The sequence below is a fragment of the Pristiophorus japonicus genome, unplaced genomic scaffold, assembly GCF_044704955.1.
Source record: "Pristiophorus japonicus isolate sPriJap1 unplaced genomic scaffold, sPriJap1.hap1 HAP1_SCAFFOLD_342, whole genome shotgun sequence".
Taxonomy (NCBI): domain Eukaryota; kingdom Metazoa; phylum Chordata; class Chondrichthyes; family Pristiophoridae; genus Pristiophorus; species Pristiophorus japonicus.
The window spans coordinates 48,057-63,425 of NW_027253237.1; the positions used below are offsets into that span (position 1 = coordinate 48,057).

Genomic DNA, 15,369 nt, shown 5'->3' on the forward strand with positions numbered 1-15,369 from the left:
CACAGGTGACAACCGCCTGCGCGATCGCACCCCTTTATCATTTTAATGCCCCAAGTCTGGTTAATGAGACGATTCGGTGTCATGGCCTCCGATACGCTTTTTTCCCCTCCCGCCCCTAGGGTCACGGAGGCTGCGGTCGCTACCAGCCTCGCATTCGGAGGGTGGGCCTGGAGCTGTACGCCGAGTGGAAGCACGTGAACGAGGACTCGCAGGAGAAGAAGATCCTGCTGAACCCGGAGCGCGTGTACGAGATCTTCAAGCGCATCACGGACGAGGAGTGCATGATCCTGGGCATGGACCCCAAGTACTCCAAGCCCGAGTGGATGATCCTCACTGTCCTGCCCGTGCCCCCGCTCTCCGTCCGCCCGGCTGTCGTCATGCAGGGATCGGCGCGGAACCAGGTACCCACTCACCGCGCGATGCCGGCAATCTGGCAGCAGGGCAGGCAATGCTGGAGAAACGCTCGGGGAGCATAGGGGCTAGGCGGGTAGGGAGAGGCCAGTGGGTCCATCCAGCCTGTCTGAGTAGCTGTGAGGTTCTTTAAGCTAGAGTTCCTGCTCATAGCTCTGCCCTGGACTTTTTCCCAGGCCACTTTATCACCCACCATGTGAAGGGACCAAAACTGGGCCCAGTACTCGAGGTGCGGTCTAACCAGCGATTGGTATAATGACAGGATGCTCAAGAGGGCAGAATTAGAGCAGCACAGATATCTCGGGTGGTTGTGGGGCTGGAGGAGATTAGAGATAGGGAGGGGCGAGGGCCATGGAGGGATTTGTAAACTAGGATGAACGTTTTGAAATTGAGGTGTTGCTTAACCGAAAGCCAATGTAGATCAGTGAGCACAGGGGGTGATGGGTGAGCGGGGCTCGGTGCGAGTTAGGACACGGGGCAGCGAGCACAGTGGGTGATGGGTGAGCGGGACACGGTGCAGCAAGCACAAGGGCTGATGGGTGATTGGGACTCGGTGCGAGTTAGGACACGGGGCAGCGAGCACAGGGGCAAGCCTGAAGGCTATGTGCCTCAATGTGAGGAGTATTTGGAATAAGGTGCACGAATTAACTGCGCAGATAGCAGTTAACGGGTATGATGTCATTAGCATCACGGAGACATGGTTCCAGGGTGACCAAGGCTGGGAACTCAACATCCAGGGGTATTTAGCATTTAGGAAGGATAGACAGAAAGGGAAAAGAGGTGGGGTGACATTGCTGGTTAAGGAGGAAATTAATGCAATATTAAGAAAGGACATTAGCTTGGATGATGTGGAATCGGTATGGGTGGAGCTGTGGAATACCAAGGGGCAGAAAACGCTAGTGGGAGTTGTGTACAGACCACCAAACAGTAGTAGTAAGGTTGGGGACAGCATCAAACAAGAAATTAGGGATGCATGCAATAAAGGTACAGCAGTTATCATGGGTGACTTTAATCTACATATTGATTGGGCAAACCAAACTGGTAACAGTGTGGTGGAGGAGGATTTCCTGGAGTGTATTAGGGATGGTTTTCTAGACCAATATGTCGTGGAACCAACCAGGGAGCTGACCATCCTAGACGGGATGCTGTGTAATGAGAAAGGACTAATTAGCAATCTTGTTGTGCGAGACCCCTTGGGGTAGAGTGACCATAATATGGTAGAATTCTTTATTAGGATGGAGAGTGACAGTTAATTCAGAAACTAGGGTCCTGAACTTAAGGAAAAGTAACTTCGATGGTTTGAGGTGTGAATTGACTAGAATAGACTGGCAAATGATACTTAAAGGGTTGATGGCAGATAGGCAATGGCAAACATTTAAAGATCACATGGATGAACTCCAGCAATTGTACGTCCCTGTCTGGAGTAAAAATAAACCGTGGAAGGTGGCTCAACCGTGGCTAACAAGGGAAATTAAGGATAGTGTTAAATCCAAGGAAAAGGCATATAAATTGGCCAGAAAAAGCAGCAGACCTGAGGACTGGGAGAAATTTAGAATTCAGCAGAGGAGGACAAAGGGTTTAATTAGGAGGGGGAAAATAGAGTATGAGAAGAATCTTGCCAGGAACATAAAAACTGACTGCAAAAGCTTCTATAGATATGTGAAGAGAAAAAGATTAGTGAAGACAAATGTAGGTCCCTTGTAGTCGGATTCAGGTGATTTTATAATGGGGAACAAAGAAATGGCAAACCAATTGAACAAATACTTTGGTTCTGTCTTCATGAAGGAAGACATAAATAACCTTCTGAATGTACCAGGGGACCGAAGGTCTAGTGAGAAGGAGGAACTGAAGGATATCCTTAGGCTGGAAATTGATGGGATTGAAGGCCGATAAATCCCCGGGGCCTGAGTCTGCATCCCAGAGTACTTAAGGAAGTGGCTGTAGAAATAGTGGATGCATTGGTGATCATTTTCCAACAGTCTATCGACTCTGGATCAGTTCCTATGGATTGGAGGATAGCTAATGTAACACCACTTTTTAAAAAGGGAGGGAGAAAGAAAGCGGAAAGCAGTTAGCCTGACATCAGTAGTGGGGAAAATGTTGGAATCCATTAATAGCGCATTTGGAAAGCAGTGACAGGATCAGTCCAAGTCAGCATGGATTTATGAAAGGGAAATCATGCTTGACAAAACTTCTGGAATTTTTTGAGTATATAACTAATAGAGTGGACAAGGGAGAACCAGTGGATGTGGTGTATTTGGACTTTTAAAAGGCTTTTGACAAGCTCCCACACAAGAGATTGGTGTGCAAAATCAAAGCACATGGTATTGGGGGTAATATATTGACGTGGATAGAGAACTGGTTGGCAGACAGGAAGCAGAGAGTCGGGATAAACGGGTCCTTTTCAGAATGGCAGGCAGTGACTGGTGGAGTGCTGCAGGGCTCAGTGCTGGGACCCCAGCTCTTTACAATATACATCAATGATTTGATGAAAGAATGGAGTGTAATATCTCCAAGTTTGCAGATGACACTAAACTGGCGGTGTGAACTGTGAGGGGGATGCTAAGAGGCTGCAGGGTAACTTAGACAGGTTAGGTGAGTGTGCAAATGCATGGCAGATGCAGTATAATGTGGATAAATGTGAGGTTATCCACTTTGGGGGTAAAAATGCAAAGACAGAATATTATCTGAATGGTGGCAGATTAGAAAAAGGGGAGGTGCAACGAGACCTTGGTGTCATGGTGCATTAGTCCTTGAAAGTTGGCATACAGGTACAGCAGGTGGGAAAGAAGGCAAATGGTATGTTGGCCTTCATAGCTCAGGGATTTGAGTATAGGAGCAGGGAGGTCTTACTGCAGTTGTACAGAGCCTTGGTGAGGCCTCACCTGGAATATCGTGTTCAGTTTTGGTCTCCTAATCTGAGGAAGGACATTCTTGTTATTGAGGGAGTGCAGCGAAGGTTCACCAGACTGATTCCAGGGATGGCTGGGCTGCCATATGAGGAGAGACTGGATCGACTTGGCCTTTATACATTGGAGTTTAAAAGAATGAGAGGGGATCTCATAGAAACATACAAGATTCTGATGGGACGGGACAGGTTAGATGTGGGAAGAATGTTCCCGATGTTGGGGAAGTCCAGAACCAGTGGACACAGTCTTAGGATAAGGGGTAGGCCATTTCGGACTGAGATGAGGAGAAACATCTTCACTGAGTTGTGAACCTGTGGAATTCCCTGCCGCAGAGAGTTGTTGAGGCCAGTTCGTTGGATGTATTCAAGAGGGAGTTAGATATGGCCCTTACGGTCAAGGGGTATGGAGGGAAAGCAGGAAAGGGGTACTGAGGTGAATGATCAGCCATGATCTTATTGAATGGTGGTGCAGGCTCGAAGGGCTGAACTCCCTCTTGAATACATCCAACGAACTGGCCTCAACAACTCTCTGCGGCAGGGAATTCCTGCAACTATTTTCTATGTTTCTATGGGTGAGCGGCACTCGGCGCGAGTTAGGGCACGGGGTGATGGGTGAGCAGGACTCGGTGCGAGTTAGGACACAGGGCAGCCGAGTTTTGGATCAGCTCTAGGTTATGTCAGGTAGAATGTGGGAGGCCAGCCAGGAGTGCATTGGAATAGTCAAGTCTAGAGGTAACAGCAAAGAAACAAAACCCGAAGCCTTCTGGGGAGAGAGGGGCAGAGAGAAAGGGGGACATGAGCTTGAGCAGAGGGCCAGTATAAACCGTGCGCTGTTTCCAGCCCCTGAGCCTCAAAGGGACTCGATTGCTTGGGCACTGTGTTTAATTTTTAAATATAAACAGTGAGCTGCGTGTGGTTTGCAGGATGATCTGACCCACAAACTGGCCGACATCGTCAAAATCAACAACCAGCTGCGACGGAACGAGCAGAACGGGGCGGCGGCCCACGTCATCGCCGAGGACGTCAAACTCCTTCAGTTCCACGTGGCGACCATGGTGGACAATGAGCTGCCCGGCCTCCCCAGGGTACGTGGAGAGGGCTGGGTGGGGTGGCACACCCAGGGGCAAGGGCCGAGGATTGAATGCACGGGGGGTGGGTTTGCAGATTATTATTTATTTTCCTCCTGATCCGTATCCAGCGGTTGTGCCGGGGGAGGATGCTTAGACTGTCCCTCTTTCTAGACTTACACCGGGAGGGATGGCTATCAGGCTCTGGTACCAGAAGGAGACAGAAGGAAACGTGCCCCAGCAAGAGCCAGCTTCTACGCTGCCTTGGCGTGGTAGCGCTCTCTCTGGAATCAGTTGATTGGGTGGGTTAAAGCCCCACTCCAGGTGTTGCAACACGGAACACAGGCTGACTGAGGGAGCGTCGGAGGGCCGGTACCAAGGGAGGGGCGGTACCGAGGGAGCGAGGGAGGGGCGGTACCGAGGGAGTGTCGGTACCGAGGGAGTGTCGGAGGGGCGGTAGCTAGGGAGCGTCGGAGGGGCGGTACCGAGGGAGGGGCGGTACCGAGGGAGCGTTGGAGGGGCGGTACCGAGGGAGTGTCGGAGGGCCAGTACCGAGGGAGGGGCGGTAGCGAGGGAGGGGCGGTAGCGAGGGAGGGGCGGTAGCGAGGGAGGGGCGGTAGCGAGGGAGGGGCGGTACCGAGGGAGTGTCGGTACCGAGGGAGTGTCGAAGGGCCAGTACCGAGGGAGGGGCGGTAGCGAGGGAGGGGCGGTAGCGAGGGAGGGGCGGTACCGAGGGAGTGTCGGTACCGAGGGAGTGTCGGAGGGGCGGTACCGAGGGAGGGGCGGTACCGAGGGAGCGTCGAAGGGCCAGTACCGAGGGAGGGGCGGTACCGAGGGAGCGCCGGAGGGGCGGTACCGAGGGAGCGCCGGAGGGGCGGTACCGAGGGAGCGCCGGAGGGGCGGTACCGAGGGAGCGCCGGAGGGGCGGTACCGAGGGAGCGTCGGAGGGGCGGTACCGGAGGGGCGGTACCGAGGGAGCGTCGGAGGGGCGGTACCGAGGGAGGGGCGGTACCTAGGGAGCGTCGGAGGGGCGGTACCGAGGGAGCGCCGCACCGTCAGAAGTGCCTTATTTTGGATGAGACGTTAAACCGAGGCCCCGCCTGTTCTCAAGTGGACATAAAAGATCCCACGGCCACTATTTCGAAGAAGAGAAGGGAGTTCTCCCCGGTGTCCTGGCCACTATTCAACCAACTCCACCAAAAACAGATTACATTTGTCTCATTGCTGTTTGTGGGAGCTTGCTGTTCAGAAACTGGCTGCTGTGATTCCAAAAACTGGGAGTGCCCTTCCAAAGTAATTCGTCAGCTGTGAAGTGCATCAGCTGTCTGAAAACTGTCAGAGTTGTTGTAAGAGGGCTCTGTCGCTTAGCGATTGTCTCTTTCGTCCCGAGAGGCTGCACAGGGCCCAATGGCCTCCTTCCGTGCTGCGATTCTAAAGATTTGCTTTTTCTTTTCACAAACCTTTCAGGCGATGCAAAAGTCGGGCCGGCCGCTGAAGTCCCTGAAGCAGCGGCTGAAGGGGAAGGAGGGCCGTGTCCGCGGCAATCTGATGGGCAAGCGCGTGGACTTCTCCGCGCGTACCGTCATCACACCTGACCCCAACCTCTCCATCGATCAGGTGGGCGTGCCGCGCTCCATCGCCGCCAACATGACCTTCCCCGAGATCGTCACCCCATTCAACATCGACAGGTGAGTGCGATGCGACTTTGGCGGCGGCCAGTTGGGCGGGGCTTCCCCCCCCCCCCCCCCCCCCACCGTGATTGACAGCAGCTCCCCAGCTGTTTCGGCCGACCCAGATGTGCATGCTCCTTTGCAAAATACCTTGCCATCGGCGTTCAGTGCATAAACCCACGGCGGTGGGAGATGTAATGTATTTGCTTCATGGGTTCTTTGCTGAAGAATTCATAGCAACACATTGGCCCTGAAATCCCGACCTCTCCGGCTCCGTACGGAGTTCCTACAGATCCGGGAAGGCATCGGAAATGCCGGTGTCCAGCGCGCAATGCGCGTGCGCTGGAAAGCGGCATTTCCGATCTGTCACCTTTCTGGCTTGACCGATCGGGAGCGAGGACACTTGTAAGTGTAAATTTCCGATATTTACGCATACAAATGTCCCCAAAAACCTTGCGCTTGAAAAAGCAGACGCATAGCCTACTTTTACAGGCGTAAGTATTTTTTTTTAAAAAACACACAAACATCTAAAAATAAAGTTATTAAAACATTATTAAAAACTCTCCCCAGAATGGTAAGTTTATTTTTTTTTAACTTTTTAAAAATCGGGAAATTATTTTTTTCAGACATTAATAACTTTAATTTAAATGAATGTAGTGTAATTATTTTCTATTTTTTATTACTATTTTGGGTGTTTGGGGCTATGTTTTGGGTCTATCACAATCATAGTAATAGGAGTTTAGGACCCTGCGGAACTCCTATTACTATGATACCTTACCTGATTGGCTGCCCAGAGCCATGTGACGCCAGCTCCAGCACTGCGCACGTCCCTACGTGCACGCGCTGCGACTGGCAGTCGAGGGAGACCACAGGCTCGGACGTCCTGTCATAGGCAGCAGCTTTTAAGGTAAGTGCAAACTTTTTCTCAAATGCCCGCGGGAAGGCCAAATCGGAATTTCAGGGCCATTGCTATCAAGAACTAGTTGGTTTATTCGCAAAGGTTTAACAATCACGCGACACATTACCAGTTCATCCACCAGACTCTCAACCACCTGCCCCATCGTGGATCCCCCGAACCCAACTGGCCGGGGTTTTATTGAGTCTTGTGAGCATCACGTGATTGTCCAAGCCACTCGCAATACAACAGCTCTACCAACCTGTGAGCGCCCTCACAGTGCATACAGTACAGGGGAGGGGTGTAACGGAACAGCGGCACAGATTTTGCTGGAGCAGGGTATCTTTTTTTCCTCTTTCCCCTTCAGCTCAAATCGTTTGGGGATACCAGCGGGGGGGGGAGAGGGAGAGGGAGAGGGAGAGGGAGAGAAGAAGGAATGATGGGGCCAACAGTCCATCATCTCAACCAAAAAAAGAGGGGGAAAGAAAGATTCGAATAAGAGAGACAATTTTGTGTTTTTAAAAAAAAATGTCTTAAATTTGCTATCTGCAGGAAAGAGATTAAATGTTTCTATTGTTTCCTCTCTGGGCCGGAGAGATGTGTTGGCATTGCATGAACTATTGTCAGATCACTAATGGGATACTTTCGCTGCTAAGTACGAGCTCTTAACTATTCTGCGGTGAGTTGAATTGAGTTTTAATGTGCAAATCCAGCAAGTTCTTCAAAATAACGGGGAGGTTGAGTGTGAGTTGCCGTTTCAGCGTAAACTGACCAGCGAGTTCGCGCGGAGTAGCATAGAAACATTAAAACTAGGTGCAGGAGCAGGCCATTCAGCCCTTCGAGCCTGCACCACCATTCAATGTGATCCTGGCTGATCATGCAACTTCACCCCCACCCCCAACCTTCTCTCCATAACCCCTGATCCCGTTAGCTCTCAGTCTCCGAACTTGCGTCGATAACAGCGAACTCGCTATTAAATTGATCCGGGGCGATAATTCCTCGATGCGGTTTAGCGCGCGTGTGTGTGTGTTGTAACTGTGCAGCTCTTCGAGTTTGACCATTTGCGTTGTGCTTATACAGGCTCCAGGAGTTGGTGAGAAGAGGCAACAACCAGTATCCGGGCGCCAAGTACATCATCCGAGACAACGGCGATCGAATCGACTTGCGTTTCCACCCCAAGCCCAGCGACCTCCACCTACAAATCGGATACAGGGTCAGTGCAAAGTGCTTGGGATGCAAGAGGGGTCTGTAGCTTAGTTTGTACTGAAACTCTGAGGCAGAGAGTGCTGTTATACTGTCACTGACGGTCTGGAGCTGGGTCCAGACCTGAGAAGTGTGGAGCACGTGTTCTTGCAACATGCGTCTGACACTGGTTTACAGCGCCAGTACTGTCTAGCCAAGCTTTTTCTTTCCAAAGAAAATGTGTGCAAGAGAAAGGCCGCCTTGGTTCAATCCCCTGCATACTTTATAAGTTTACCCAGAACATTTTAAAATATTTTTTGAGATTCCAGCATCGCCCTGATTTTATTTTATTTTTTTTTTTAAAAAACAATTCTTATCCTTGTGTTCACCTCCCACCGTGGCCCTCGCCCCCGCCCCTATCTCTCTAATCCCCTCCAGCCCCGCAAACCCCCTGAGCTCTCCGTGCTGTCGGGGGGGCGGCACTGAGGGAGCGCCGCACTGTCGGAGGGGCGGCACTGAGGGAGCGCCGCACTGTCGGAGCGGCGGTGCTGAGGGAGCGCCGCACTGTCGGAGGGGCAGTACTGAGGGAGTGCCGCACTGTCGGAGGGGCAGTACTGAGGGAGCGCCGCACTGTCGGAGGGGCAGTGCGGAGGGAGCGCCGCACTGTCGGAGGGGCAGTACTGAGGGAGTGCCGCACTGTCGGAGGGGCGGTGCTGAGGGAGCGCCGCACTGTCGGAGGGGCAGTACTGAGGGAGTGCCGCACTGTCGGAGGGGCGGTGCGGAGGGAGCGCCGCACTGTCGGAGGGGCGGTACTGAGGGAGCGCCGCGGTGCGGAGGGAGCGCCGCACTGTCGGAGGGGCAGTGCTGAGGGTGTCGGAGGGGCAGTGCTGAGGGTGTCGGAGGGGCAGTGCTGAGGGTGTCGGAGGGGCAGTGCTGAGGGTGCGCCGCACTGTCGGAGGGGCGGTACTGAGGGAGCGCCGCACTGTCGGAGGGGCAATACTGAGGGAGCGCCGCACTGTCGGAGGGGCAGTACTGAGGGAGCGCCGCACTGTCGGAGGTACCGTCTTTTTGATGAGATGTAAAAGATGCCGCAGCCACTATTTCGAAAGGAGCAGGGGAGTTCTCCCCGGTGTCCTGGGGCCAGTATTTATCCCTCAACCAACACCACTAGAGACTGATGATCTGGGTCATTATCACAGTGCTGTGTGTGGGAGCTTGTGGTGCTCAAATTGCCTGCCGCGTTTCCCACATTACAACAGTGACTACGCTTCAAAAAAAGTATCCCATTGGCTGAGAAGCGCTTTGGGAAGTCCTGAGGTGGTGAAAGGTGCTATAAAAATGCAGGACTTCTGCAGTGCAGTTGGGGCGAATTAAGTCGCCACCTTGTATTGAAACACTCGGTAACTTAACTTGCTTCAGGAAAGATAACTGTTCTGGCCATTTCCTGGCCCGTGATCGACCATTCCCAGCAGGTTGGGTGCTTGCTGTATGGGCCGGGCCGGGGAGGGTGAGGTTATTGGTCGCGGCAGCACCGAAGTCAAAAAAAAACACAAAGATCGTGTCTTGTTGAATGCCCCCGTCGTGTTCTGCCCGCACTCGCCACTTACAGTATGCCTGCTGTCCGTGCGTTCCAGGTGGAAAGGCACATGTGCGACGGGGACATTGTCATCTTCAACCGACAGCCCACGCTGCACAAAATGTCCATGATGGGCCACAAGGTGCGCATACTGCCCTGGTCGACCTTCCGACTCAATCTCAGGTGAGTGTCCGTCCTCGTCGCAAGCTGTTTACTCTCTCTCTTCGCACCCCACCTCTGTCGCACCTCCCGTAAGAGCTTAGCAGTTAGGAGGTTTGTCAGTGTTTGCGGGGTGGCGGGGGCTGAGGGGGTGTCCTGGGTGAGATCCGGGTGCCGTACCATCAGTTGTTCATCAGTCGAGCCAACTTCGAACTGGTTGGGAGTGTCGAAGCCACCTTGGCTGACCAAGATTGGCCATGGTCTAATTGAATGGTGGAAGGGGCTGAACGGGCCTCCTCCTGTTCCTCCTCGTTCGCATGCACCACGGGAGCCAAGTACATTTTTAACGCCCTGTTGCTATTAATCCCCAGTTCCACTAACAAATTTCCAGGATTTCTAATTCCGGATTTATCCAGCATTGAGGCAACTGCGCCAAGGACAGTCTCGTATCTGTCGAGAGCCGTGAAATTCAAGTGGGCCGAAGCAGCAGCTGGGCAACGGGTCGCTGCTGTGTGTGTGTTGTGGGCTGTACCTCGGGCACCCTGCGGCCTTCGCTTGGTCGCTCAGTAGAGGAGCCACAGCTGCCTTGCAGTTTTTTTAAACCCGACAGTGGCCGTTGATTGTCTTTATTTTGTGCGCAGCGTGACGACGCCTTACAACGCGGATTTCGACGGCGACGAGATGAACCTTCACCTGCCGCAGTCACTGGAGACCCGGGCGGAGATCCAGGAGCTGGCCATGGTGCCCAGGATGATTGTCACCCCTCAGTCCAACAGGCCCGTCATGGGCATCGTGCAGGACACACTGACAGCCGTGCGCAAGTTCACCAAGCGAGACGTCTTCATGGACCGGGTAAGGGTTTGTTTCCCCGGCAAGCGTGGATTTCTGACTTTCATTTGGAAACGCGCCTCTTGCTTTGTCTCTCCCAGTCTGTGCTGAGTTCGCTAACCCCAGTCAGGGCTGCAAATAGCAGCATTGCAACTGCCACCAGCAACTTGGTTCCGAGAGGAGAAAAAACAGTCCCGGTTGGAATCATAGACAGTTACAGCGCGGAAGGCCATTTCAGCCCATCGTGTCCGCGCCGGCTGATTTAAAAAGCAATCCAGCCTAATCCCACTTTCCAGCTCTGGGTCTGTAGCCATGTAAGTTTCAGCACTTCAGGTGCACATCCAAGTACTTTTCAAATGTGGTGAGGGTTTCTGCCTCTACCACCCTTTCAGGCAGTGAGTTCCAGACCCCCAACACCCTCTGGGCGCAAATACATGTTTCCTCAAATCCCCTCTAAACCTCCTACCATTTACTTTAAATCTATGCCGCCTGGTTGTTGACCTCTCTGCCAAGAGAACCAGGCCCTTTCTATCCATCCTATAATTTTATATACCTCATTAAGGTCTCTCCTCAGCCTCCTCTGTTCCAAAGAAAACAGCCCCAGCCTATCCAGTCTTTCCTCCTAGCTAAAATTCTCCAGTCCCGGCAACATCCTGGTAAATCTCCTCTCTACCCTCTTGTGCAATCACATCTTTCCTGTAATGCGGTGACCAGAACTGCACACAGTACTCCAGCTGTGGCCTAACCAGTGTTTTATACAGTTCCAGCATAACCTCCCTGCTCTTGTATTCTGTGCCTCAGCTAATAAAGGCAAGTATGCCTTCTTATAATCACCTTATCTCCCTGGCCTGCTACCTTCAGGGATCTGTGGACCTGCACTCCCAGGTCCCTTTGTTCCTTACACTTCTCCAGTGTCCGACCAGTTAATGTGTATTCCCTTTGCCTTGTTAGCCCTCCCCAAATGCATTACCTCTCACATATCTGGATTGAACTCCATTTGCCACAGTTCTGCCCACCTGACCAGTCCATCGATATCTTCCTGCAGTCTGCGGCGTGCCCACCAATCTGTGTCGGGGAGCAGTCGTGGTTTTGTTGGGTTTGATTGTGGTATGTCGGGGTCGCTAACCTGTTGCTCTCTCCCGCCGCCCCCAGGGTGAAGTCATGAACCTGTTGATGCACCTGTCGACGTGGGACGGGAAGGTGCCCCAGCCTTCCATCCTCAAGCCTCGGCCGCTCTGGACCGGCAAGCAGATCTTCACGCTGGTCATCCCGGGCCACATCAACTGCATCCGCACCCACAGCACCCACCCCGACGAGGAGGACAACGGGCCGTACAAACACATCTCGCCCGGGGACACCAAGGTCAGTCCGGCTTCCTCCCCCTCCCCACCATCGCACTGCTTCTATACCTAGCTAACGATCTGATCGACAGACCGCACAACGGCAGTAGACCGATTAAATGCTGCACCAGAGCTGAGCATAGGTCTGGTATCCTCCCTGGTGCATCTTTTGACAGCACGGAAAAAGGCCAATCGGCCCCACTGCTCCGTGATTGGATCAACTTGGCTTATACTCACTGGAATTTAGAAGAATGAGAGGGGCTCTCATAGAAACTTATAAAATTCTGACAGGACTGGACAGGTTAGATGCGGGTAGAATGTTCCCGATGTTGGGGGAAGTCCAGAACTAGGGGTCACAGTCTAAGGATAAGGGGTAAGCCATTTAGGACCGAGATGAGGAGAAACTTCTTCACTCAGAGAATTGTGAACCTGTGAAATTCTCTACCACAGAAAGTTGTTTAGGTCAGTTTGTTAGATATATTCAAGAGGGAGTTAGATATGGCCCTTACGGCTAAAGGGATCAAGGGGTATGGAGAGAAGGCAGGGGTGGGGTACTGAAGTGAATGATCAGCCATGATCATATTGAATGGTGGTGGGTTCGAAGGGCCGAATGGCCTACTCCACCTATTTTCTATGTTTACGCTCTAGGGGGGGTTATAATCTCAGGATAAAAGGTTGGCCATTTAGGACGGAGATGAGGAGAAATTTCTTCACTTGGGGGTGGTGAATCTTTGGAATTCTCTGCCCCAGAGTGCTGTGGAGGCTGAGTCTTCAAGACTGAGATCGATAGATTTTTGGATGTTAAGGGAATCGGGGGGGGTTATGGGGATTGGGCACGAAAGTGGAGTTGAGGTCGAAGATCAGCCGTGATCGCATTGAATGACGGAGCAGGCTAGAGGGGCCGAATGGCTGACTCCTACTCCTAATTTTTATGTTCCCTGTAAGCTGCACTTTGTCCTACAACAATATGTCGAGGAACCAACTAGGGGGGAGGCCATCTTAGACTGGGTGTTATGTAATGAGAAAGGATTAATTAGCAATCTCGTTGTGCGAGGCCCCTTGGGGAAGAGTGACCATAATATGGTGGAATTCTGCATTAGGATGGAGAATGAAACAGTTAATTCAGAGACCATGGTCCAGAACTTAAAGAAGGCTAACTTTGAAGGTATGAGGCGTGAATTGGCTGAGATGGATTGGCGAATGATACTTAAGGGGTTGACTGTGGATGGGCAATGGCAGACATTTAGAGACCGCATGGATGAACTACAACAATTGTACATTCCTGTCTGGCATAGAAATAAAAAAGGGAAGGTGGCTCAACCGTGGCTATCAAGGGAAATCAGGGATAGTATTAAAGCCAAGGAAGTGGCATACAAATTGGCCAGAAATAGCAGCGAACCTGGGGACTGGGAGAAATTTAGAACTCAGCAGAGGAGGACAAAGGGTTTGATTAGGGCAGGGAAAATGGAGTATGAGAAGAAGCTTGCAGGGAACATTAAGACGGATTGCAAAAGTTTCTATAGATATGTAAAGAGAAAAAGGTTAGTAAAGACAAATGTAGGTCCCCTGCAGTCAGAATCAGGGGAAGTCATAACGGGGAACAAAGAAATGGCGGACCAATTGAACAAGTACTTTGGTTCGGTATTCACGAAGGAGGACACGAACAACCTTCCGGTTATAAAAGGGGTCGGGGGGTCTAGTAAGGAGGAGGAACTGAGGGAAATCCTTATTAGCCGGGAAATTGTGTTGGGGAAATTGATGGGATTGAAGGCCGATAAATCCCCAGGGCCTGATGGACTGCATCCCAGAGTACTTAAGGAGGTGGCCTTGGAAATAGTGGATGCATTGACAGTCATTTTCCAACATTCCATTGACTCTGGATCAGTTCCTATGGAGTGGAGGGTAGCCAATGTAACCCCACTTTTTAAAAAAGGAGGGAGAGAGAAAACAGGGAATTATAGACCGGTCAGCCTGACATCGGTAGTGGGTAAAATGATGGAATCAATTATTAAGGATGTCATAGCAGTGCATTTGGAAAGAGGTGACATGATAGGTCCAAGTCAGCATGGATTTGTGAAAGGGAAATCATGCTTGACAAATCTTCTGGAATTTTTTGAGGATGTTTCCAGTAGAGTGGATAAGGGAGAACCAGTTGATGTGGTATATTTGGACTTTCAGAAGGCGTTCGACAAGGTCCCACACAAGAGATTGATGTGCAAAGTTAGAGCACATGGGATTGGGGGTAGTGTACTGACATGGATTGAGAACTGGTTGTCAGACAGGAAGCAAAGAGTAGGAGTAAATGGGTACTTTTCGGAATGGCAGGCAGTGACTAGTGGGGTACCGCAAGGTTCTGTGCTGGGGCCCCAGCTGTTTACGCTGTACATTAATGATTTAGATGAGGGGATTAAATGTAGTATCTCCAAATTTGCAGATGACAGTAAGTTGGGTGGCAGTGTGAGCTGCGAGGAGGATGCTGTGAGGCTGCAGAGCGACTTGGATAGGTTAGGTGAGTGGGCAAATGCATGGCAGATGAAGTATAATGTGGATAAATGTGAGGTTATCCACTTTGGTGGTAAAAACAGAGAGACAGACTATTATCTGAATGGTGACAGATTAGGAAAAGGGGAGGTGCAAAGAGACCTGGGTGTCATGGTACATCAGTCATTGAAGGTTGGCATGCAGGTGCAGCAGGCGGTTAAGAAAGCAAATGGCATGTTGGCCTTCATAGCAAGGGGATTTGAGTACAGGGGCAGGGAGGTGTTGCTACAGTTGTACAGGGCATTGGTGAGGCCACACCTGGAGTATTGTGTACAGTTTTGGTCTCCTAACCTGAGGAAGGACATTCTTGCTATTGAGGGAGTGCAGCGAAGGTTCACCAGACTGATTCCCGGGATGGCGGGACTGACCTATCAAGAAAGACTGGATCAACTGGGCTTGTATTCACTGGAGTTCAGAAGAATGAGAGGGGACCTCATAGAAACATATAAAATTCTGACGGGGTTAGACAGGTTAGATGCAGGAAGAATGTTCCCAATGTTGGGGAAGTCCAGAACCAGGGGTCACAGTCTAAGGATAAGGGGTAAGCCATTTAGGACCGAGATGCGGAGGAACTTCTTCACCCAGAGAGTGGTGAACCTGTGGAATTCTCTACCACAGAAAGTAGTTGAGGCCAATTCACTAAATATATTCAAAAAGGAGTTAGATGAGGTCCTTACTGCTAGGGGGATCAAGGGGTATGGCGAGAAAGCAGGAATGGGGTACTGAAGTTGAATGTTCAGCCATGAACTCATTGAATGGCGGTGCAGGCTAGAAGGGCCGAATGGCCTACTC

At 51.5% G+C, this 15,369-nt stretch overlaps 1 protein-coding gene across 1 annotated transcript in view; it reads left to right on the plus strand.

Moving 5' to 3' along the window:
- Positions 1–15,369, plus strand: part of LOC139250052 (DNA-directed RNA polymerase II subunit RPB1) — a 52,794-nt gene that overhangs the window by 12,955 nt on the left and 24,470 nt on the right. Inside the window, exons 5-11 of the mRNA XM_070872622.1 lie at positions 120–401; positions 4,243–4,404; positions 5,854–6,074; positions 8,032–8,164; positions 9,768–9,892; positions 10,510–10,720; positions 11,849–12,058. Of these exons, the coding sequence (XP_070728723.1) occupies positions 120–401; positions 4,243–4,404; positions 5,854–6,074; positions 8,032–8,164; positions 9,768–9,892; positions 10,510–10,720; positions 11,849–12,058 (1,344 nt within the window). The remainder of the gene's footprint in view (positions 1–119; positions 402–4,242; positions 4,405–5,853; positions 6,075–8,031; positions 8,165–9,767; positions 9,893–10,509; positions 10,721–11,848; positions 12,059–15,369) is intronic.